The sequence below is a fragment of the Chrysemys picta genome, chromosome 5, assembly GCF_011386835.1.
Source record: "Chrysemys picta bellii isolate R12L10 chromosome 5, ASM1138683v2, whole genome shotgun sequence".
Lineage (NCBI taxonomy): Eukaryota > Metazoa > Chordata > Testudines > Emydidae > Chrysemys > Chrysemys picta.
This window is the reverse complement of record NC_088795.1, coordinates 53444584-53470710: the sequence shown is the minus strand read 5'-3', so window position 1 is coordinate 53470710 and position 26127 is coordinate 53444584. Positions and strand designations below refer to the sequence as shown.

Genomic DNA, 26127 nt, shown 5'->3' with positions numbered 1-26127 from the left:
GGAACTCTCTCCTCCATTGAGTTTGGCTGATGTAATGCTATTTTAAAACTTCTTCTAACTTTCTGTAGAACTTTGGTGGTGTTGACCGGGTTTGTGCCAGGGAGATTGAAAGAAGAGTACAGTTTTATATAGTTAGCCACTCTTCTAGCAGTTTTGAAAGTGTTGGATACTTTGGCAAGTAGCAAATCTCTTAATGCCTCGTTTTGGAAGACTTCAAAAATATTTCAGATTTTCTTATATTTCTGCATATCTTATCCAGTTATTACCAGGATATGCAAACATTTTTATAATTATGACTAGCTGTGAATATCTAATTCACAGATTTCTCAAACTGTTGATTGTCATTGCTAAGACAGTGGTATAGCTCAGGAACTTTAAATTAAAATGACAGGCCTGCCATTGGGTGTTGCAGGGAAGTAGGGTTGCAATACATTAGCCCATATCGGAGTTTCCTCTTGGGAGGACTTCTGATATGGTAATTACCTGTTTTCAAATTAAGAAGCACTAAGTCAGATATCTGTTTTGGCCATGCTACTTACTTTGTCTCCCTGAGTAATGCGGCTGTGGAGTACCTAAAACCACCAAAGTAAGAAATGATGGGTAGAATGAGTGCAGACTGTACTTTAAGGGGGGGGAGAGAAAGAGTCACTGAATTCATGACCCTTTAGATACTACTGAGTAAATCAGGCAAGAAAAGTAAGAAGCTTTTAAGGATAAAACTTCAGTTTATACTCATCTTTTATATTCTGTTTATAGGATAGGAAATAAAGATTATTTAAGGCTGAGGAAAGGGACTTTACCATTGTGCATTTTGTAATACTTGCCAAGTGTTGCAGTATTTTATCCATAGACAATATGACTGGGATAAGGAAAATACCTCTCATTATTGCCATAATTAAATTTAGATTTCCGTTTTGATGAATTTGAATCACAATTTTCTATTCCAGATGAAAGAAGCTGACGAAAGCACAGGGTCTGGAGATGGTCCAATGAAATCAGTACGGAAAAGAAGAGTACGAAAGGACTGAGTTATTTCCAACTAGTATTTTTAGTTCCTGCTTATAGAAACGTGGGATGCCATTTTGGTGTGCCTGACAGCATGCAAGCTACTGAGACTTTATAAAAACAAACAAAAAAAATACTGGACTTATCACTCCATATCCAGCCTCCTTGATCTTCCCAAACTTTACCTTTTTTTTTCCTTTTCTCTCCAGGAAAAATGCTATCTGTGAAGTTAGATGGTGTTTTGAATTTAGAATAAAAGTAAAATGGCAATTTTATTATCTGATTTAAAAGATTGATATTCTTAGAAATTAGTTAATATTGGTTGATGGTCATTTTGGCTCTAAACGTTTAAAAAAAAAAACATGAATAGTAAATGCGATAGTATTTTTGCAGCTCTAGCACAAATGTAGCATCTCTAGTAGTTCACAGCCCTAAAGAAATGGCCAGTTATATTTCTTTTCTGTGCAGAGCTAAATACAATAGTTGTTTTTGTATGATAAATATTCAGTGCTAGCAACACATTTTATTGTCAATGATCTACCTTTATAATATGTTTGTGGTCACATGTTCACTTTAGGCATTTGTTACAGTAATTTATTTGACAAAGTATCATTCACTGGTTAATAGCATGTTTTACATTTGAATGCAGACTTTCCATCTACTTGAAGTAAAATGGTGTACAGGTAACTTTTTCAAACTTTTATAGTTCTCATGTTCCAAGCCAGAATGGCCTAATCCCGGTTGACAAAATATTTGCTAAGTGTACATTGCCTCTTGAAAATAAAATATTTAATATAATCTCATGTTTATCATGAAATTTATTAGTCTTACAGATGAGAATTTTGAAGGGTTGAGTTTTTATTATAGTCATAAGTAGCTGGACACCTTCAGTTACACTAGGATCTAAATAAACAGCATGCTGCAAGAGAAACTTGTTTGCTTCTATCTTATACTTTACAACTACATCTTGATGAATTTTTTATCATTGGACATACCACAAAGGTCTTTAAAAGCAGGGTTTTCTGAAATTATTGAACTTTGGCTTTTGCCAAAGAGAATTTATGCCAGTATTCTCAGTCGTGGGATTTTGGCTTTCTAGACTGAGTTTGACAGAACTCCTCCTAGAATTTTTGACTGTAAAGCAGTGAATCAGGCACTCTGTCATACACTGCCACCCCTTCACTATTCCAGCAGTTCATCTTTTCTGTTAAAAAAATCTACTCACTTTGCTTCCAAACCTGAAACAATGTCACTCTAGCTCTTTTTTATAGCAAAGCCCTTCACAGGATTTAAGATTTTAAACTAAGTTTCTCATTTTCTTTGTGTTATTGTTTATTCCTCAAACTACTTCCTTCAAAACATTATTGTGGATTTCTAAAGAGGTTTTAGGGAGCAGCTTCTTTTTCTCTTCCTTCCCTGTCCTCCTTTCTCCTATTATCCCCCATCCACAGAAATGGAAAACAGCCAGGGGAAGGAGAAGGACAGTAACTATCCCCATTGCTTGACCCTCCTGTCCACGAGGCATTTGTCTGGGGCAAAGGTGAAGTTTCTAGCTTGTGTGCAGCCAGATTCACATTGAACTGGCTCAGCAGAGGAAACTCTCATCCATGTTGAGCAGCGAGCAAGTAAGCCTACCTCACTAAGACTGGGAGCCAACAGTAGGGAAGAGGTGGTAAGTCTTGCTAGCCTCTTCCTAAGCATGGGATCCCCATTCCCACAGCTTGCAGATCTGTCCAAGGCCTGAATCACTAGGGAAGGCCAGGTTCTCCATGGCAACCGGGAAGCTCTGGAGAGGAGGGGGGACCTTCCCCCCCCTCCAGTGCAGAGACTTCAGACCCCCTTACCTCAATTTTTATTCCTTTTGAGGTAACCAGTGTTCCAAGGCCTGATCTAGAGATTAATCACTTGAAAGAGAAAGATGTAGCTGTTTCAAAATTGAAAAAGCAGGGTTAGGCTTCTCTGGAAAAGCCACCCCCCTGAGCAATGTAAGTTACAGCAACCTAAGCACTGCTGTGGATATGCTATGTCAATGGGAGAGCTTCTCCCACCAGCATAGCTACTGCTTAGACAGGAGAGCGCTCTCCTGTTGGCATAGAGCATCTTCACCAGACGCAGTACAGTGGCTCACTGTAGCACTTCTAGTGTACACTACCCCTGAGTTGACTTATGCTGTGTTCAAGTCTGTAGCTTAAGAACCTAGATAGGGTACGCAAACCTCCAAAAAGATACTTTTAAATAAAGTGCAATGTTTCTGAATTATTAAAAGGGGCTTTTAAGGGCTTTCTTGGTATCCATTTTTCAGTTTTAGGTTCTCTATCAGTGTGGTTTTTAGATACCCAAATCATTGGGCCCATGATAACTTATGGTTAAACATTTACCAATCTGACAGATGTTTTGGGTCTGATCCCACTGCAGTTATTGGAATAGATTGGGCCTTTTTAGTACCCACTATGTAGAGTTTAGAACACAGAATAATTAGTGTACAAGATCATACAGCAATGCAAAGTATTTACAGAAGAGTTTTCTTCTGGTGCACATGTAGCTTATTCGGGTTAATTACTTTGACTGAAACAAAGTTAAGGGAAAGAAGTGAATATGAATTTTCTATTGCTGACTAGTTTCACTGGATAGCTATGCATATTTACTTTTAGTACCCAGAGACAACCAGTGTCAGGGCCCTAGATGGTAATAACTTACTGAAAAATACTATATTCTCAGTGTGGTTAGCAAATGCTAATCATGCCTACTGTTTAGTATTTCTATGTAGAACTTTTTCACATTAGTTTAAAACTGCCTTAACTCTCAACGTTTACATCCGTAAAACATTCCAACCCTATATACTGTCCAGTCTAAGACAAACCAACTGAGACAAGTCAAAAGCTTTTATTAAATGTAAAATCAGAAATACAACACAATTTTTAAATGTTCATAAGTTAAAAGGCCACAATAGTGGGAAGCAAAATGTTTACAGTTGAAATGACTACTCTATATACATATGGCTAAAATATCACTATCCAATCTTACATTAATACAAAACATGATTAAGATTACTCCTTGATTTTAGGAAAGTGGCTCAACTCTAACAAGTGCACCAGGTGACAATGGTGGATCTTTCCTATTATGTAAAGGGGGTGTAATGCTATCCCTTACATCATAGGACAGTTACAGAGAAAGGAGCAAAAAGTATATATATATTTAAAGACAAGTGTCATGGGTATTGTTTTATACCCAAACACCACTTGCCTAAGTAATTAGCCAGAAGATTAATCCTATTTGCTACCAGTACTTGAGTACACACAGGGTGTTTAGTAAGCACGAAGGGGACAGATAAACCCCAAGGAAGTTTAAAATTACTGTTAAGGGTTTATAAGACCCCAGCCCCTATGTTAGCCAGGCAGTTGGGTTAAAGCCCTAGCCAGGTTAGGTCCCATTCACTCTACAAATTTAACCTTGTTGCAACTGGGGCCCTGACTCAATATCTGACTTAGAAGCTTCACTTTTGGCATCCCACTTGGAGCCATCTAAAACTGTGCAGGTATAATTTTTTTTTTAAACAGTGGTGGGGAGAGGGGGGAACAACCAAGGCCCCATTGCCTGAACAGTCTCAATCTTTCATGGATGTGGTCTTATGTCACCACTCTGCTGTTGCTGAACTCTAGTTCTTTTAGCTGCCCAAGGAAGCTCAGTCTGACATTGGTTTAACTCTTTATGGTTACATCCACTCACCCAAACATAATTCTCATGTTTGTTTTTATTTTACAGAATCCATCACAGTAGTGATGAAATGCAGCCTTGACAATAACACATTTTACTTTACTTCTTAACATGGGAAAAGTGATTTCCATTATTGAAAAGATGTTTTAACTAACATTCATAAAGCCACAGCAAATCAACTAGCTTGATATAAAAACATTTGGGAGGGATGTGTAAGTTTCAATACTGATAAATGAAGTCTTACCAACTTGTACCTTTTGCTTTTTCCACTATTAATACTGAAGTACACAAAAAAAAATTGTAAAAACTTTGCTGACCTTTACTACAGCCCAATCCTAGTAACAGCAGACCATTTAATACATCTACACTAGAAAACTGAATGGTTGCTGAGGGTCACATAAATCAGTCCCCTTGAACCTGTGCTGAAACAGCATTTCAAATACTAATGTAGCCAGAATATCCCATCCCAGAAATACATAACTACCAATTTCTGCCCCTTCCTGATAGCATGGAAGTGTATTAGTGCACAAATTGGAAATCAGTATACGGAGGCTGTTTGGGCACCAAATGATGTTTGAAACAATAGGTTAGCTGCTGGCACCTACACACTGCTCCAGTGGCACATAGAGGCTAGGGCCAGGTCTACACTACAAAGATTTGTCAATATAGCCATATCCATTGGGGTGTGAAAAAACAATATAGCTATGCTGACAAAGCCCCCAGTATAAAAGCAGCTATGCTAAGATGAGTGGTTCTCAACTTGGTGTAACACCACCTCCTTGAATGACGTTAGCTAACAGAAAAACTGCCAGCAGTTAAGGAAAAGAAACTGATTTGAAGTGTGAATGATATCATATACGTTTTATACAGTTTAACATCCCAGTAATTCAGTACTCCCCACAAAATCTTTTACAAATTGGGGTTATCTTCAGTTCGTCAAGAACAAGCAAGCCATTAGAACCCTGCAGAGAACAGTCACATCTCTACTAGTTCATGAAAATCCTTAACCTGTTCAAAATATTTATTTTTAAAAATGTTCATTTTTCATCTGTGAAGGTAATGAGTGTTCTAGACAGATACCTAATTATTTTTTGAGCTGAAGAAAAGGTGATGCAAAGTAAGTTAAGTGTTCATTTAAAATAAGATTACCATTTTACACCTCATCGTATTTATTCTGCTACAAAACACTATCCTAAAATCTTCAAAGTAGTTGACAGTCAGATGTTTGCTTAATCTGACAAACTGAATCCAGTTTTGACAAGACATGCCATTGTTGATTTTTGAAACAAATATGCAAGTCTAGTTATAAAGTCTCTACATTACATTTGCACATTGCTCAAAGGCTAACAATACACAAACTCATGGCTCCAGTTGTTTATGATGTTTTTAACTCTGTCTATAATTGCCATTAATCTTCAAATATCCAGGGAAGCCACAAACTAAGGTATTAACTCATGTAGCCTATGCCAATGAAAACAGAAAAAGCAGCAGCAATACAATGACGTAATCTGGAAAACAACCCCTTACTTTCGTTTGCTTTTTGTGTCAGTTGTCTGGAAAACACTAGATGCAGACATAAGATTTTCTATATATTGTCCAAGAACTTGATTTTCTGATTTGAGTTTCAGGTTTTCTTCCTTAACAGCATCTACTCGTGCTGACAGATCTATTAAAAAAAAGTTAACACATAACACACTTAAGCCATGTGATGCGCCCAAATCAAGTTTACATAAGGTAAAACTGCAAGACAATACATACGAAACACCACAATAGCATAAGTGTCATCCAACAGTCTTTTGCTTAATCAAGTTATTTGCAACGTGACAGTGTTATCATATGGCAAACTTGTTACCCAACCATCTCATTCTGTTAGTTATCCTTCACTTTTCTGTTTCTGGTCTATTTAAGATTTCAATTGTAAACTTATTTTGTGAGATTCACTTAGTTTTTCAAGTGCTAACATGCTTATCTACTGCTGACTAAGCAGCCATAGAAATTTGCAGAACTTCAAGCATTAATAAGCTCATCCACAAGTATATTTAGTCTGACTAAAAGAAAAGTTACTGAAGCAGGTCCACTTTGACTTTTGAGTCATTTGGGAGCATAGCTTGGACATTAAATCATACAAATAAACAGAAAAATATGTTGTTTGATGCCAATGAAGTATCTGTCCATCATGTTTATGCATCTTACTCTGCATTGTGCAGTAAACATTCCCTTGGATAAAGACCATGGACAGCAGTACTTTAGATTGCCCTTTTGACCAATGGATTAAGTGTTACCATAGAATACAAGGAGTCTCCCTACAAATATTTGCATGCTATTTAACATTTTCAACCTTCTAGGATGACAAACTGCTAACCTTCGAGTGTGTGCTGCAGTTCCAAAACTTGATTAATAAGCCGTGTTTTTTCTTCCAGTTCTACCTGATTTTCAGCCTCAACAGCTGCAATAAACCACATAAATTTTAGTGCAGTCTTTCTGGAGAATTTGCTATTACACTAAAGAATATTAGTTAAGAAGAATAAAGGCCTTCTACCATCCATATCAGCATTCATCATTGTGGAATGGGAATTTTCCACTCCTGGATTCAGGACTTCTGGGAGAAGTTCTGCTTAAAGAGAAAAAAAAAGTCAAAAGAAGAACTAGTCACTGCTATAACGTAGGTGTAATCATCTTTAGCGGTGAATTTTACAGGGGCTACGAGGGAGAGTCAAGTATTGCCCACTCCCCATTTACACACAGACCAAAGAGAACAGCCAGGGGCTTTCAAACCGATTCCTAGTCCCAGTCCGCACACCATGTAGTCTGTCACCACACACGGGGAGTCACTTACTCCCCGTCAATCAGGCCTGGGTCAGTTCACAGAACAGGCAGCTGGGCGCCTCTCCTGTGCACTGACCGGCTCAATGCTGTACTGGGGACTGTGTCCTGCTTTCAGCCCCGGCACGGGCCCTTCCAGCCGGGTTCGCTATGCGGACAGCCCACGCTGAACAGGGCTGAGCCCCAGGAGCTGCTCTCCTCCAGCGCAGCCGCCCAGCCCGGCCTGCCGCCTAGCGTATCCTCGGCCCCGCCCGGCCGCAGCGACCAATGCCGCTGCCCCGGCCGGGCTCAGCCGAGCCGAATCTCGCTTACAGGGCGCTGGCCGGGTGCGCTCGGCTGGGAGCCCCAAGCGGGGCGGCCCCTCCCCACTCACCTCGGAGTCGCGCCGTTGCTCGACAGGCTACGGTCCCCGGCGCCCAGCACCAACTCACCGCGGCTCCGCCTCCTCACGCCTGCGCAGCCTCCTCGCCCAGGGACGGTGCGCACGCGCCGCGCCTCGCTTACCCAACAAACGGAACACAGACTCTCGAGGAGGCGGGGCGGGAGGAATCAGTCAGCTCCGGGGGCGGGGCGCTTCACGGGGACAGCAAATAAGCAACGGGAGCTAACATCTGTCCTAACGTCACTCTGGCGCTTTGCTTGATTGGATAAACTGTCCCATAGTGGGCGGGGCCTGGGAGACCAAAAGGAGGCTTGGGAAAGAGGGCGGGGCATAGGTATGCGAAAGCCCAGAGACTTGCTGCGGCCTTGGGCGGGGTTGTGCCTGCCGCAGGCGTGCTCGCGGGGTGACAAGCCCGACCGAGAGCGGGGGCTGGAGTGCTCCGGAGCAAAGTGGGGGGTGTTGCCCTGGCAGCCCGCACGGCAGGCCTGATGAATTTGTCCCTTATTTACAATGGCCCTATCGCCTGTGACTGTCCCCGGGGCTGAAACCAGCACGGGGGCTGCCCTGTCCCGACAGCCCATCCGGATGGGGCAGCCAGGCTGCCCTTGCTAAAGTTATCATCGCCCACGGGTGTCAAGGGGCTGAAGCCAGCCCACAGGCAAAACGGCTGCTAAGTGGTTGAGGGGCTGCACAGAGACAGGGACTGTGGGGAGCAGAAGAGACAGTGTGAAAGCAGGATGGAGCGAAGGATGGGGAGCAGAAAGCAGATTTAGTGGTTTCGGGGGGGTGCAGTAGGGAGCCGAGGAGGTACAGAGGATAGTGGGGGTATCAGATGGTAGCTTCCGTCAGCCTGTGGGTGGGGAAAGGGAGTCCCCTCTGAGCATCGGGGAAAAGGTGGTGGTGCCAACTCTTGGAAATTGGTTGTGACAGAAGTGTTGCTGCTGGGTCAAGACAGCAATAGGAAATGGATGGCAGTTCCCTTATCTTAGGGATGAGAAGATGGTAAGTACTGGAGTCTTCATCTGAGCAGGCAGGGAGAGGTGTGTGTGGTTTTTTAGTTCATTAAAGATTGACTTTTCAATCTGAAATTATCATACACACATTGGCAGAGGAATAGAGGTTAAAAGTCAAAACACTAAAAATATTACTCAGAATTTTAAAAAATCATGATTTTATGGGCCAATTTCATTGGGGGAGGGGGGTTGACCCATTATTTTTGATCTCTTGAGGTTGGCAATACTGCATATGCAAAATGTGCCCCTGGCTGCCTGGGTAAAAGGCACATGCAGATTAGTTCTGAATGGGGAAAAAAGCTATGTAGCACTCCACCCTCTAGAAGTGTTTCTGATATGTGCCAGTAATCACAAGGTGTATCTCCAAGGTACAACAGTCCTTTGCATCAGGTATTGAGGGAGGGACACTTGTGTAGCATCTTTGGAATTTAATCTCTGGCTATACATAGATACTTATCCGAATCAGTCACTAATTCCCAAACCATTTGAAGTTCTCCTATTGCTTTTTATGCACATCTGTTGGATTTTGTGAACATCTTTGTTTCTGTAAGTGCAGAAGTGTATAGTACTTAATATTGTGAGTAGTCTCATTTACTTTAATGGGACTATTCATGGTAGTGGATCCTCTACCCAGGAGTAAATGTTCATAAGATGCAACTCATAACCTGTGTTTATCAGGCAAATGAGAAGCAAGCTACTCTGAGAGTTCCAATCAAGGCTCTGGATCCTGATCTGGATAGGGCAACTTTGGACTGAAAGCTGTCCTAAGGCTGGCTTAGACAATACTGAAGGATTTCCCCAGGTAGTTAGGAATCCTTAGGTGACCCAGAGCAGGGGAATCTCAACCTTTTTCTTTCCAAGGCCCCCCCAACATGCTATAAAAACTCCATGGCCCACCTGTGTCACCACAACTGTTTTTCTGCATATAATAGCCCGGACCAGTGTTATGGAGTAGCAAGCAGGGCAGTTGCCCAGGGCCCTGCAAAGCTCAGTTGCTCAGGCTTCCGCTTCAGTCTAGACAGTGGGGCTCTGGGGCATCAGCCCCTGTGGGGCTCCAGAGCTTTAGCCTTGGGCCCCAGGAAGTCTAACTCTGGTTCTGCTTGGCAGACCCCCTGAATCTTGTTTGTGGCCCCCTGGTTGAGACCTGCTGTGACCTAGAGACACTGTTGCACCTTGCAGAGTGCACTGGTTGGGAGACTGCTATGAAGCTCAAATTAAATTACTGTTTTTGTTAATGTTTGTACAGTGCTTCAATGGTATACAGTACTCTATGAAGCCTATGTTATTATTGTATATGGTGACATGGTGATGCTGCATTGTGATGTTTGAGTCTGAGCCTTCACCCACAATCAGGCTCCCCTCTCAGTTCTACCAATGAAATGAGAACCAATGATGGTGTAAGAGAGACCTCTAGTGTCTAGTTAGGCTAGGCACAGATCTCTTTTCTTTTAAATAGATTCAGGAAAGTGCTTCTTATTTGCATTTAGATATTTATTTCTGATTAGACTAGATTGCACAATCACTTCATGTTGTGTTAATGGTACAGAAATGCCATTTTATTAAAGTTAGGTGAATAGAGTGGAGCAGGATGTATGTAACCAGTAATTATCAATATTCTCTATGTATTAATTTAAAATTATTAAATCTGATAATGTAGTATTCTGAGACCATAAAAATATTGCTAGAATGTATCATAACCACATAATAAGGCAAATACTACATGTTAAAGAGGCACAAGATTGTGATTATTTCTTTTGTCATCTAGACTTTCTACAGATTTCCATGTAAAAACACTTTTTTTCAATATTATTATTATTGTTGTTTCATTTAGTGCTGTAGCAGCTAGGAGCCCTAATCATGGGCCAGGACCATATTATGCTAGGCACTGTACTAACGCAGAACAAAAAGATGGTCCCTGCCACAAAGACTGGACATTAATGTCAGTGGTATGGTATGCAAGATATTCTGTATCAGTACCTGAGCAATTTGGAATTTTTAGATTGGAAATCTTTTGATAGCTTTTAGTGTGTTTCAGCCAAAATCTGTCCTTGAAAGCACATACACGGCTGCCACCAAAGTCAGTTTGGACCTAAAGAAGCCACTAGCGTGTTTTGGGGGTTTATTTTTTTGTTTGGTTTGGTTTTGCTTCTATGTTCAAGTCTCATCCTGACAATGCAATGTAGAGAATCAGATGTTGGATACAACTAACAGCAGATTCTGAACTCTCCTGCCTTATAATCTGTTGACACCTCAAGTTTAGCTATCTCATATACCACAGTGTTATTTTCAAGGGGGATGGGACAGCACATAAGTACTGGTTATAGATAGATAACTTGGGTCACATGGGTATGTAGGTGAGTGTCTTGGACTATACACTCCCTTCCTGGGGAAGTGTTTTCTGCTGTATTTACACCTTGGAAAGTATTCCACGATACTGTACCATTTTGATGGATGCCTCCTAAATGCTGTGCTAATCTTAAAAACCAACAAAAACCACTCTTCTTTTTACCTAACAAGCAACAGTTTATATAAAAATGAACACGTTTCTCAGGATATGAAAGGATTTATGGCTGATCCTCACCCTCTCTGTCATAGAGCCTTTGTAATTAGAGCTGCTGCAAGCTGTTTGCTTTTAGAAAAGGGTGTTTTTTTAACCTCTCTAATCCTCGCAAATAAGCCCCCAGTACGGTAGCTATGACTTTGGAGCTTGTCAGTGACACTCCTTGATTGGCCAGCGAGTGCTACTAGTAGAATGACAGAAGCTAGCTCTCTCCCTATGATCTTTCATGCTGCCCTTGTTATGCTGCCAGCCTGGCAACCAAGAGTCATCTTAGATCTCTGGCTTAGACTGAGCATAGCACTGCTACAACAAAACCACCAGCGCAATCCAATTCTCCTGTTATTAATTAAATTCCTTCTAAACTCAAGAGCATGGACGGCTTTTGCATATGTATGTGTGCATATGTGGAGTTTGTTTACCAGGCAAAAACCACTCTGTCCACACACAAAAAAGAGAAGAAATATTGTTACAGGTGTTTTTTTACCTGAAGAGGCTTCTCTTCATAGGTGTAGTAGTTTCTCCCTCCCATTATTCTCTGTTTTAAGATAAGGAGCTTTGGATCCTAGCAGTGCGACTCCTTAATCAGTCATGGGGGTTCATTTAACTAAAACACTGCCCCCTTTCTCCTTCTGGGCCTGAGTATGCTATTTCAGGGCAACATGCTAAACACCCTCCATTCCTACTTAAATGAATGGGAGCTGAAGGTATAAGATATTCAGCACTTCACAGGCCTCTAAAGTGCAAAAGACCTGGTTCTTGCACAAATTGCAGTGTTCACTGGTGTGGTATAATTGCTAGGTTTCTAAACTAGTCTCCATCTAAACTAGTGGTTTAATAACTATTAATAACATTTATACAAATGCAAGGAGGAGAACAATGGGGACAACTCCAAAATGACTATGGTAGCTGCTGTTATTATTTTGTAAAAATGTTCATAAATTAATCCTAGAGGTCTTTTTGTTTTTTTAAGATGGAGTGGGCTTGCAATGCAGTCCTTGCTTAGTTTATGACTCTTTCTATGACTGAGTGTAACTGCTTGTAATAATAGATGTCCTCAGACCATTATTCTAGCTTGTTCTTTTGTGGACCAATCAGTTGTCTGAATTATAAAATCATGTTGGATAAAACATTGGAAATTATGACTTGCCTTTGTTTTCCATTTTGTCTTGTGGGGTGCTTTCAGGGGTTGTTTTACTTTGCTCAGTTTGGGGTAGGATACTATCATAATGTCTGTTTTCGATACATAACTCTGATCATTTGGGAGGGCAAATGTGCTTTGTGTTGTTTTATTGTATCTAAGACTTACATTTCTCTTTTTATAAAATCGTATAGTTTAGGCCTCAGCTGTTGCTGAAAATGAGATGATGGAGAATTCATTATTAGGTTATTCAGTTATTTAAAGATGCACAGGGAATTGGGCAAATATTTCTTTGCATGTGTTATTGTAGCACAATCAGCTAGATTAGCTCTTGGTAGTCTGAATAATTTGCTGCCACATTTGTTTTGTAGGCACTTATATGGTCCCTATGACTATAGTATCTGAGTGCATCATTATCTTTAATGTATTTGTCTTCACAACAGCTCTACAATCCCACTTTTACAGATGGGGGACTGAGGCACAGAGAAACTAAGTGACTTGCCCAGGATCACATAGAAAGTTTGTAACAGAGCAGGAAAGTGCTAGACTAGTCCCTTAAGTACTGGGCAAATCTTCCGCATCAAAAGCCTTCTGATTCCATGGTTCAGTGTTTTTGAAGTTAGCACAACGAGAGAGTAGAGGGTGGACAGTTGACTCTTCTGTACTTAAGTAATCTGTTTGAGATATGTGTGGGACGGAGGAGAGAAATATTTCCTTGGTGAATACATAGTGAGAATAGTTATGATGATGTTCTTTAAATGCTAGGTAGTGAGGAGGAGCTTGGGACCTGAACCAAGAACATGTGTAACTATGTAACAAATAAGGCAGTGGTTCTCAAAGCTGGTCTGCTGCTTGTTCAGGGAAAGCCCCTGGTGGGCTGGGCCAGTTTGTTTACCGGGCTGCGTCCGCAGGTTCAGCCGATCACTGCTCCCATTGGCGGCAGTTTGCTGCTCCAGGCCAATGGGGGCTGTGGGAAGGGCGGCCAGCACATCCCTCGGCCCACGCCGCTTCCCGCAGCCCCCACTGGCCTGGAGCCGCGATCGGCTGAACCTGCGGACTCAGCAGGTAAATAAACCGGCCCGGCCCGCCAGGGGCTTTCCCTGAACAAGCAGCGGACCGGCTTTGAGAACCACTGCAATAAGGGAGAAATACCAACTATATGTATCAGAGTGCAGATCTGGAAAGTGAAGGTACTGTAAAAGGTATTAGAGAGACAAGGTGGGTGAGGTAATCTTTTATTGCACTAACTGCCATTGGTGGTAAGGACAAGCATGTAAGCGGCACAGAGCTCTTCCTCTGGTCCTTGCTTTGTGAGCCCTTGGGGGATCATCTGTGCCTGCCTGCAGCCCTGAATACAGATGGTCCCCCAAAGGCTGACAAGGGAATGACTTGAGGAAGAGCTCTGTTCTGCTTGCAAGCTTGTCCTTTCCACCAACAGCATTTGGTCGAGTAAAAGATATTACCCCACCCAAATTGTCTCTCTCGTATCCTGGGACCAAGACTGCTACAACAACACTGTGAAAGATATTGTCAAGAAAGTGAAGTGGCAATGAGGTAGCTATGTTGGAGGAAGCTGAATTGGAAGCTGGACTATGTTTTCAACACTGTCAGCAGAACACAGACGGAGGTAAATTTGTTTGCTTTTTAAATGTTTATAGTCTATGACAAGTGCATATATTTAAAAAAAACAAATCTTGAGGATTTTAAAGGGACACAGCTTGTTTGGATGCCTGCAAATTCTACTCCTCTCCTCAGCAAAGTGTTACATAAATAGATGATAAATTGAAAAAGTACATTTAAAAAAAGTGAAACCAACATCTGCTAGACACAGCTGCTCTGTCACTTGTCTTTTTTCTTTTTTTTTTTTTTCTTCCTTCCCCCGATCTCATTTATAGGTTGTGTCCACTTAGACCCCAGTCATGCATTGCGAACTGTGCAGGCAGAATCAAAGTGAAGTCAGTGGGGCTCCTTGGGTTGGAAGCTCTCTGGGGCAGGGACTTTGTCTGTAGAGTACGTAGCATGCATATGGTGCTATATTTTACTAAATAACAGTCATTTACCTTGCTTAATGCAAAGTAAATTCCAAGTAATGCCCTGCATACAAGGACCTTGGCATTAGACACTATCTGGAACTTAACCTCCTTTTTAGGGAAGGTACATTTTGGAGTCTTAATTGACTGAGTCTCTTTTGACTGAAGCAGACCAAATAAATCCGTTGTGTAACTCTCCTGACTTCATTAGCTCACTGTGTTTCGCTAACCCCATTTCATCAAATTTATGTCACTTCTTGCTTTTCAAAATTGTTAGCACAAAAATCTTGTCTGGATGATTTCTAGGAGTACACTGAAGGTGATAGTGATAAATTTGCCTCCTCACCTGGCCCCACAGGCAGGGCACTGTGAGTAACACAGCTTATTTTCCTCCCCCCTCCCCTCTCTGCATCTGACTGCTCCTAACCGGAAGCAGCTGCTTCTGTTTTGGCACCACAGCAGCCTCTGGTGGGTAAAAGGTGCAACTGCAGTGCTCTCCGGCAGAATGTATTTTCTGAGGAGAAAAAAATATTCTTCGAGGGACATGAATTTTGCCTGTGTGCAGTGCTGCAGAATTCCCCCGGGAGTAACGTGTATGATGTCAAATACCCATCTCTACATCCAATCAGATTTGCCTTTCTGAAGATTAACTACCCTTTGGTGAGAACCTAGAAGCAGATCTGCTGCCACCTGGTTCCCCTCTCACTGGGAAGAACAAAATCAAAAGGGCATATATTTATTTGCATATTAGTAAGTGCAAATTAGTCATCCTTGATTTTGGTTATTTGTTTTTGAGTAGTAGAGACTGTCTGAAAAATTCACCAGAAGGTTGAGAGATTAGGCATAAACTATGTTCATAGGATTTTGCTAGTTTATTTTTGTTTCTGAAATTCAGTGCCCTTTATCTTGAAGAAAACATTTTATTACTAATCACATATGCTGAAAATTGATTGTTCTGTCTTGTAAAGCAGTGCACCAAGATACTAATATCTACTCAGTGCTGTTTAAAGAAGAAATAAGAGGATTCTTTTTATTACTGGAAATACTTAAACACTGCCCTAAGTAATGTTCCACTATTCAGCCTCTTTGTTTATTAAAACTGTTTTTACATTGCACATTAGATCATTTACTTCAGCTAAGTGGATTTTCTGACTGAAGATTTACACAGAGAGCGAGAGAGCGTATAATTTTTAGCAAGACATCAGTGACCCTGAAGTCACAACAGATTTACATGTAACTAAGAACCAGCACTAATCCATTTCTTATTAATTTTCTTTATAATATTATCTAAGGCATTTTGCCAGACCAGGAGAGGTATTCATGGTACTGTAGCCGATATTATCTTCAATTTACAGGAACAGTGAGTTTCACTGTACAAAAGTAATTATCTATACTTACATGTATCCCAAGTTCCAATTAAGATTTCCTAAAACTAGCTGACATTGCTTGCAAAAGGAATTAATGTATTCAGCTTCACTGAAAAAGTATTTTCCATATAATAGCAATGATCTTTCAGCATCATTAATAGTCAAGATTATTTGAGTGCATAAATATGTACAATTATATTATGACTAGAAGGAGAGAGAGAATCTCAGCATGTTTTGGCTCCTGACACAACAGACAAACAGTAATATAGCTTGTCACTTCCTACTGGTGGTGAACACTTTCGGGTGTTTTATTTCTAAAACTCGTGTCTGCATCATGGTTTTTTCCATGATGCATAGGGTAAACCAATAAACCATTCACTTCCTTTTTGACAATGTTACAGGCACAGGAGGAGTCTGCTTCCACTGACTGACAACACAGGCTTCACTGTTCCCCATTAGAACAGGAATGTATGCTCCCTCTTCATCGACAATAGGATCTGTTGTACAAATTCTGAAATGAGTATGGCACATCACTTTTTAGACTGCAGCCTTTCTTTCTTTAACCAATATTGTCATGTGGGGGGGGGGGGGGTAAGTGAAAAGGAATACAAACTGCTTGATACTTTTTACTAACAGTGCTAACTACTACAGGTCCCTAATATCAAGTCTTTTCTTTATCTGCAGAGATGACAGATGGCCTTTGATAAGATTTTCAAGTAATGCTGCTTTTGCCAGAATGCGATACAATTATTTCATTTTGCCACTAGCTATAAGAAGTGCTGTAAGTAACACATGGCACCTTCGTGCAACTTGACAATCACAGCTAAAGAAAATTGACCTATACCAAAAGCAGAAAAAGTGTTGATTAAGATTATCTATAATAGTTTCATAATGGCAGTTTTATTTGCCAAACAAAATCAAGCTAGTGTTTGAATGAAGGAGTTCTGTGTCTCAGGTTATTGTACTAATCTGTCTCATATTATTTGTATGCCAGTAGCACCTATAGGCCCAAATTGAAATCAGGACCCCATTGTGGTAGGCATTGTATAAATACAGAATCCAACAAGCTTGTAGTCTATTTATATTTCCTCTCTTTAACACTAAGTAAGCCATTTAATTTAGGCAGTAAATTGACCCTCTTCTCATCCCTTGAAGACCTGGACTTCGCAGATGATGTCGCTCTCCTATCACATATCCAACACTATATACAAGAAAGAACAATTCGACTCAATGCATTCAGCCTGCAAATTGGACTGAAAATCAACCACGATAAGACGTATCGTGACCTTTAATATTGCCTCACCGTCACCAGTATGGATAGAGGATTATGTTCTCATCAATGTAGAAACCATCACATACTTGGGCAGCACCATCAGCCAGGATGGTGGAACAAGCCAGGACATCCAGAACAAAATCAATAAAGCCAGGAACACCTTCAGGAGCTTAAATACAGTCTGGAAATCATCAAAATACAACATCAAAACCAAACTCAAGATTTATCAGAGCTACATACTTTCAAAACTACTTTATAGTGCAGAATGTTGGGGAATGAGAAAGTATGACATGTCAAAACTGTCTTCATTCCATATAACCTGCCTTAGATAAATCCTCCGTATCTTTTGGCCCAGAAAAATCTCAAACCAAGATCTGTTAACATAGTGCAGCCAAAAGGATCTGAGCATCATCATTGCCAGGATGCATTGGAGACAGATCGGTCATGTGCTTCAGATGGAAACTGATTCCATCACCAGAGTAGCAATAAGATGGACACTTGAAGGCAAGCGAAAACAAGGCCGCCCAAAAACAACATGGCAAAGAGCTGTGGAAGCCGAGCTGAAAAACCTGGGGCACAGCTGGGGAACCATTGAAAGACTTGCCAGAAACAGACAGGAGTGGAGGAGCTTCGTCACTGTCCTAAACACCAGAGGCGTAATAGGAACATGATGATGATGAAACCATTTAAGTAAGAATTTTTTAAAAAAATGGAGTCCCACCTGCATGTGAGAAAATGTGTGCATGCATGCACCCTCATTTGTACACATAAATATGGCAATTGCATGTTCAAACCATTTGCCAAGAACCTATTTCTATACAGAATACTCCATTTTGTTCACCCAGGAGAGTTGGATGTGCATTTTTCCCAATGCACGAATTGACATCCAATTTTTAAAAATTTTGTCCTGCTGATTCTCCCCCCAGCTTCAGGCTATGGATGACAAACATAAAGTACATGGCGTGGTCTTGGCATTTTGCTAATGTAGCCCTTGTACTGCTGTGTTTTGTGAGAAGACCTTTCAATGAGTCATAGCTCACCAAAGCTTTAAAGGTGACCCTACAGTGAGGGGGAAGTAGGTTTTTGCTTTTTGCTTCTTTGTGAAGTACAACATAAAGAAGCCCTGAAAGGTCTGTGGAGAAAGGTTTTGTTTTTCATGTCTAATTTTTTTTTCCATTAGAAATTCAGCTCTTGTTTACCCTGATTTTCTTGTACATAAATGCATATATAAAACACCAGTCCACAAAGCAGAAAAAACTTCGGGCCTTCTTTATACATTGTAAAGAAGTAAACGGGCACAAATCCAATGTTTGTTCCAGCTCATGTTGCCTTTAACGCAGCGTACAGAATGGCAGTATCCTAGCTTCTACAATTAACAATAAGTGCTGTTCTCACCATTTAGTTGAAATTTTGTCTTTATTTACTTTACACAATCAGTTGGGTCTGTAAACTTCTTTGAGAAGTTTGTAAAGTGTTGTTAGTATGTAAAAGAAAAGGTATCCCTTTACTTCTTTACCCAAAGGTGGAAATACTTTTACCTCTTCACAAATATCTAGGTGTGTTGAGAAGCAATAATTTATGTCTGTGCTGCTACTATACTGCCGCTGAAGCTTATCTTTTACTACCATTTTGTATTAGTTGTCTCATTCAAATTAAAAATGAGATTTAAAAAAAATGAGATTAAAAAAATTTGGGTTTTAACAACAAAATGGAGAAATGCTGCTGTTCTGAAATAGCAATAGATATTAAATATTCATGGCTTGCAGTCAGTTAATCAGAATCAGTAACCCTGTTGCTTAGCCACAGTTTTCCCTGGCTTTTTGCTATGCCTATACTAAAGAAACTTGAACATGTAAACTTGCAGTTTATATGTTTGTTGGTCTGATATGTTATCAGCTAGTACACACATTTAGCACAATATTTTTCTTGTAAGATATACTTATTATCTTCAACCGTATTAAAGTTCTTTATTTTTGTCTATTTCTTATAGGTGCAAAAATATTTACTACAGTTTATTAAGATGAGTGTCTTTCTGTGATCAGACTTTAAACTTAATTTAACTGGAGCATTTGCTTCTGCAATCACATCAGCTCATGCTCAAGCAAAGTCCACTTGCTTATCATTCATTTCAGGGTCCGGTTTCAAATTGCCCTTTGCTTTTGCTCCCTCCTTGCACTGGCTGTAATTAATTTCTTGGAATTTTTTCTCTCACTCTAATTCCCTTCTTTCCCAGTTCATCTGTAATTGGCCTCATCTCTGTCTCTCACCAGTCTTACCACTATAGCCACAAGACCCTTCTCTTCCTCAGTTCCTACCCTCCAGAGTTATCATAGTTAATGCTAACATAAATCTTGGAAGTGATCTTAAACCTTATGCTTCAGGGTTTAAAGTAGTATCTAACTACTAGGGATTAGGTGGTTTCTTGCATCTTGCTCTGAAGCATCTGGTTCTGGCCACTGGCAGAGACAGAACACTGGACTAGATGGATCACTGGTCTGAATCATATGACTGTTCCTAGAACTGCATGCCTGTGCCCCTGTTCCCCTGTGATTTCAAATCCTATCTGAAAACATCACTTTTCTGTCTTGCCTATTCAGTACCTCTTAATTTCTCTCTCCTGTGCTGTTATTAATTATTGCTCTTGCTGTTGATTCCTGGGACAAAAATTTCTGGGGTCAGTGGCAGACCTGTCACATTAAGGGACCCCAACTCTGGAATTCACACCTCTCCATGGGTCACCAGGGCCCAAATGTAGCGCACTTCAGCTTTTGATGGAAAACATATTTATTTAGTTTAGCATGTTTAATTCCAAGTTTGGGAATTTATATTTGAGGGTTTTTTAATTACTGACAAATGACATGTTAGCTATCAATATTATAGATGGTGGAGGCAGCTTTGTTTGTGTTACCCACTCAGGGGACTTGGTGGTCTTGGGATGGAAGAACAGGACTGGCCTCTATTCTTGATGTGACCATAGACTTCCTGTGTGATTTTGGATAAGTCACATCGGTTAAGTATCTAGTGCATAACTTTTGAGATGCTTAGGATGTATTTGAAGAGGTATTGAGCAACTACATATAGTTCAAATTAATGAGCTGTCAGTACTCAGCACCTCTGAAAATCAGATCCTGGGTGCTGTAGCACCCATGGACTTCAACTAAATAGATGTGATTGGCCTCTCTGAAAATGAGGCCTTGAGGGTCTCAAGTTGGGCACCTGAAAAATGACAGACACCCAATGTCAGTGGACGCTTTAAAAAACATAGGCCTGAACTTCTTTGTGCCTCCCTTTTCTCATCTGTAAAGTGGGGATAATATTTTCCTTGCTGACAAATGTGTTGTGAGGCTTAATTAATTAATATTTCTAAAACATTTTGAGATCTTCCTTTGGAAGGCCAGAATCCACATGCCAGTCCAGTCTGAGAAGGTGGGTGTTGGGTAGATGCAGATCACCCTAAATCATGGAGCCACTGTGGGTATGGCTGCACTGCACACTAAGCCAGGGCTCTGGCTCAGAGCCCCCCTTATGTCCACACACAAATCAGTCTGATGAGGGTCAGTGGGCACTCAGGACCTGGGTCCCAGAACCCTGCTAGGGGGGTGAGTCAGAGCCCAAGTCCCACTATAACTCAAGTCCAAGCTCTGTCATTTTGCAGTATGGATACAGCTCAAGCCACAGAGCCAAGTCAGAAGGTCTGCATAGTGCAGTATGGACACATTAGCACAGCTATGAGACCTGGGTGCAGCAGTTGTAAACCTGGATTTACAGTGCAGTGTGAAGCAACAGAGAGTCCTGTGGCACCTTGAAGACTAACAGATGTATTGGAGCATAAGCTTTTGTGGGCGAATACCCAGTGTAGTGTGGATGCTCAAGCATGGGCTTGGAAACACTGAATCCAAAGCCTGGGACCCACAGATTAGGGCTTAGTGTGCAGTGTAGACATGCCATGTGTTCCTTATGCATCCCCACCAAAGGACAGAAAGCTAGATGATGTTTCTGTGGCTCCATCCCTGGCCTGTGCTTGTCATGCCACCACCTACATGCCACCACATAAGCAGCCTCCATGAAACAGTATTCCTTGCTGTGCAGGGGGTGTGCACACTCTTTGCCCCTTACCCTGATGTCCTGTATCCCATTACCCAGCAGAACAGCAGTAGGTCCACTGCCAGGGGCTCCTTTATGACTGCAGGATTTGCCCCCTGTAAGTATAAAGTCAGTTTATTGAGGGTAGTTTATACATAGATGGTGCATGAGTCTTTCATTTGGCACCGTGGAGTGCCGGAAGCTCTCTAGAAGAGTGGGGGGGCCCCCAGCACTCAGACCATGGTCCTGCCCCGAGTCCCCACCCTCGCTTCACCTCTTCCTGGCCCTGCCCACAGCTCACTCCTCTATGCCCGTCCGTCCCCCCCCCACTACCCCCACAGTCATTCATCCTTAAGGCAGGAAAAAAATGGGGGGGTATAGTGTGTGTGTGTAGGTAGGTTGTGTAGGCTGGTATTCTGTGTGGGTGGGTGGGTGGGTTGTGCAGGTGTTATAGTGGGGGGGGTTGGGCAGGAGGGGAGTGCTAGACAGCCATGTAACCGATACTCTGTGAATCCTTCTTCTGCCCATCCCTCTTTATTTCCCTGCAGAGTCTGGCCTGGGGAAGAGCAGCCCGGTCCCCAGCTGACCGGGAATTCAGCCCCTCCATCCCAGCTGACCAAGAGCTGTGGTGGGCTGAGTGGGTGCTGCCCTGGGGCAAGGAACAAAGGCTGCCATTCTCCCCACCCCTTTGCTGGGCGACCTTCCTCCCCCACAGCCAGCTGTGGTGGGGGAACAATCCACTGGCTTGTTGGGCTCGCACTGCCTGGGGATTGTGGCCAGTGAATCACAAACACGTCCCCCCAACTCCTCCGTTCTGTGCAGCCTGTCCAAATACGGACCTCGGGAAGAAGTGGAGCAGATGGGAAGAGGCGGCGTGAGAGTGGGGCCTTGGGGGGAAGAGGTAGGACAGGAAGGAGTACATGTGGGGCCCCAATCTGGGCACCGGAGCCCCCCACACTTCTAGGGAGCTTCTGGCGCTACTGCACAGGGTGCAAAGGTGGCAGGCTGGCATGCCTCTAAAGGTAGGTGACCTGTGCTGTGTATGGCATTTGCCCCTTGCACGGCCAGCCTTTTTTATTTTGGGGAGGCTTAGCCTCCCCAACCTCTGATACACGCCACCCATGAGATGTAAATTATAGTTTCAATTTTGCATATAAACTCCTAGCTATTATAGTGATACATACTTTCTAAAGCAATAAAATAATACTTAAGGGTCTGATTCTCTGCTCCATCACACTTATATGATGCTGGTAGAGAATAAGATCTTTAAAGTCTGAATTATGGTAGACAGTATAAACAAAAGACACTAAACAAAATAAAATGTTATAATAAAGAGTCATATGGTAGAATGAGAAGAAATGGGCCATGCTTTACACAGTAATCAATGAGCCACATTTCTGGCCTATGTAAATCAGCATTGTTCAATTGAGGTCATGCTCATTTATGACAGCCGAGAATCTGGCCTGTCCTCTTTAATAATTTTACTACATATGCATGGTATAACACATTCAATTTTTCCCATAAATAGAAATATCCTATTCCTCATTCCAAATAATTTTTTGGTCCACAAACAGGTGCCCTTACAGTTTCTTAAAAACAATTAAATGCATAACAGTTGGGATTTAACTAGATTGTCATTCCAGTCACTAATTAATTTGTGACACTGTGTGACCTTTATCTGCTGTATATTGATTATGGTGCTAATCTGTATTCAATGGGTATTTTATTTTATTTTTAACAGTAACAGCTACTGAGCTAACAAATATACTGTATTTTTCCTACTAAAATAGTGGAAGGCTACAAAATTTCCAGCTGGGAATGTGTGTCACCATACACTATTTAGACTACTTCCACAACTCCCCAGAAAAATCTCAATTTTGATTCAAATCACAAGGCTTATTCAACTAAACAACTAAAAAAGTTTACTCAAGGGCATTTCCTAAAAATAACATTCTAGTGGGTAATGAGAGATCTGCATGTGCACACACAGACTTCTTGTATTACCTAATATTATTGTTTAGTCTTGGAATTTGTTGTGTTCTATAATCAAATGATTGGCTTCTTACCTGAATCATCTGCCAAGGAAATGTTGGTGAAAGTGCTGTCTTCCTCTTCCAGAGGTACCTCCATTTTGTTTCAGTTTTTCAAACAAATTTGTTCATCAAACAATGGCATTTGTCACCCATATTTCAGCTTGCATGTGACATCTCTTGTTAAAACTTTAATGATTCCATCTACCAAATTGGTGCAACCTGATCCTTCCAGTAACTATACACGTCTTTCTTTCAGTGTGATCTCTTGCCTGAACCCTGAGCTCTTTCCCGGAAATTGTTAAACTACAAAGTTAAAGAGTTATAACAGCTTGATCAGATACATGCAGAGCAAACACTATTGTTTCAGACTGGCTGTGTGACAAGTACTGTACTTTCTGCATAATGAGGTTTCTTTTCTTTTATCTTTTCTTTTCAAGACAGGAAGAGGTATAGGAGAAAACCCAACTTTAAGAGCTCAAATAGATAATTTTACTTGTAGCCCAAGCAAATGCAGTGATCAGGTTTAGGAGCTGCAGAGTAAAAGCCTAGTCCTTCAAATATTTAGACACATGAGTGATTTTACTTACATGAGCAGTCCCATCAAAGCTAATAAGACTAGTTGCATGAGCAAAGTTACTTGCATGTCTAAGGATAGGACCTTATGTGCTGTGCTGTAGGTAGGAGGAAAATGGAGAAGTTGTCACAATATAGACAAATCCTTCTTTATTCTTTTAGGTTGCATTTTTAAATTAAGTCTGTTTTTCATGAAATTCTGTGTATATGTTGAATTTGATATGACAAACTAGAAAATGCACCTTGAACTGTGTACCCCTCAGAAACATACTTTTGTTGCATTCATGGAACTAAGCGGCTGCTTTCTAGCACCTGTTTTAGAGCTTGCCTGCATAGTGGGGTAATGCATACTACAGTGGTATGATTTCTAAAGCACAATAACATATTGTGCATTAATTGGTCTTTGATGACCCAACTGGTGTACCCTAAAGCAGGGTCTACGTGAACCAATGAATACAAATATATTAGTGTTCTTTAGAAATCACACCTCTGAGGCACACATTGCCAATCCATCTAGACAAGCCCTTAAAAGGTTTTTATTAAGAACTCAATAGCTCTGGTCAAAGATAGTATACTGGTTTGTGTCTACTTCATGGTTAGCATGTTGAGTTCACTTTTGTGAGTGGTTTTACGCCAGTGTTTAGCTTTGCATACCTGGGACTGCACTTATTCATAAAATTGAGCATTTGCGTAAGTGTTCATCAGGACCAGGGCCTAAAGAGACTAAACACAAAGGGTGGGAAGGATGTAATTGACAGAGTGGTAGATGGCAAACATGCCAGTTAATATGGAGATTTTCAACTTGATCTACAAATACTTATGCATGTGCTTAATTTTACTTGCATGCATGGTACCACTGATGTGAATGGAGCAATTCATTTAAATTAAGCCCATAGTTCTCAGGATTGGGGGATAAGTCATTCATTTGAATTTGGTTCAAATCAATAATGACCAAAAGTGATTATTTGATTGCTTTTCAGTGCTCTGCGTATAGTACATCTCTACCTCGATATAACGCTGTCCTCAGGAGCCAAAAAATCTTACTGCGTTATAGGTGAAACCGTGTTATATTGAACTTGCTTTGATCCGCCAGAGTGCGCAGCCCCCTCCACCCTGCCCCCTCCGGAGCATTGCTTTGCCGCATTATATCCGAATCTGTGTTATGTTGGGTCACGTTATATCGGGGTAGAGGTGTAGTTGGTAGATTCCAAGGCCAAAAGGGATCATCGTGATCATGTAGCCTGACCTCCTGTATAACACAGGCCACAGAATTTTCTTAGAGCGTATCTTTTAGAAAAACATCCTGTCTTGATTTAAAAATTGTGAGTGATGGAGAATCCACCATGACCATTGTTAAATTGTTCCACTAGCTAAAATTTCACTGTCAAAAATGTACGCCTTCTTTCCAGTCTGAATATGGCTTGCTTCAACTTCCAGCCTTTGGATCATGTTAGACCTTTCTCTGATAGATTGAAGAGCCCATTTTAAAATATTTACTTCCCATATAGACACTTAAAGAATGTAATTGAGTCACCCCTTAACCTTCTCTTTGTTAAGCTAAATAGATTGAGCTCTTTGAATCTATCACATGTTTTCTAATCCTTTAATCATTCTCGCAGCTCTTCTCTGAACCCTCTCCAGTTTATCAATATCCTTCTTGAATTGTGGATGCTGAAACTGGATACAGTATTGCAGCAGTGATCACACCAGTAACAGAGAGAGAGGTAAAATAACCTCTCTACTCCTACTCAAGATACCCCTCTTTATTCATCCCATGATCACATTAGCTCTTTTGGCCATAACATCATATTGGGAGCTCATGTTCACTTTATTGTCCACCATGACCCCAAATCTTTTTCCGAGTCACTGCTTCCCAGGATAGAGTCCCCCATTCTGTAAGTATGGCATATGTTCTTTGTTCCTAAATGTATACATTTACATTTAGCTGTATTAAAATGCATATTGTTTGCTTGCACCCACTTTACCAAATGATTCAGATCACTCTGAATCAGTGACCTGTCCTCTTTCCCAATTCTTATGTCATCTGCAAATTTTATTGGTTATGATTTTGTTTTCTTCTAGATCATTGATAAAAATGTTAAATAGTGTCGGGACAAGAAGCAAACCCTGTGA

General features: G+C 41.1%; 2 protein-coding genes across 9 annotated transcripts in view; one reads left to right on the top strand and one right to left on the bottom strand.

Moving 5' to 3' along the window:
• The window catches only part of CLGN (calmegin), a 72794-nt gene extending 67397 nt beyond the window's left edge, over positions 1–5397 (top strand). For all 4 annotated transcript variants that reach the window (XR_006174435.2, XR_010601785.1, XM_005284328.5 and 1 more), the window contains one exon: positions 948–5397. Coding sequence is in view for 2 of the 4 variants with exons in the window: in XM_005284328.5 (XP_005284385.2) it covers positions 948–1028 (81 nt within the window). In the remaining 2 variants the exon portion in view is untranslated. The remainder of the gene's footprint in view (positions 1–947) is intronic.
• SCOC (short coiled-coil protein) lies at positions 3873–23948 on the bottom strand. Of its 5 annotated transcripts, none has more exons than XM_024103440.3 (4): positions 23455–23948; positions 7259–7330; positions 7082–7165; positions 3873–6385 (listed from the first exon to the last, which is right to left on the bottom strand). In XM_024103440.3, exons 1-4 carry the CDS (start codon positions 23516–23518, stop codon positions 6243–6245), a joined length of 363 nt encoding a protein of 120 aa, XP_023959208.1. In that variant the 5' UTR covers positions 23519–23948; the 3' UTR covers positions 3873–6242. The 5 variants fall into 5 exon arrangements, with proteins under 5 accessions (XP_023959208.1, XP_042706247.1, XP_042706246.1 ...); XM_042850313.2 differs by lacking the exon at positions 23455–23948 and adding an exon at positions 7974–8190; XM_042850312.2 differs by lacking the exon at positions 23455–23948 and adding an exon at positions 7916–8098.
• Positions 23949–26127: the final 2179 nt, after the last annotated feature.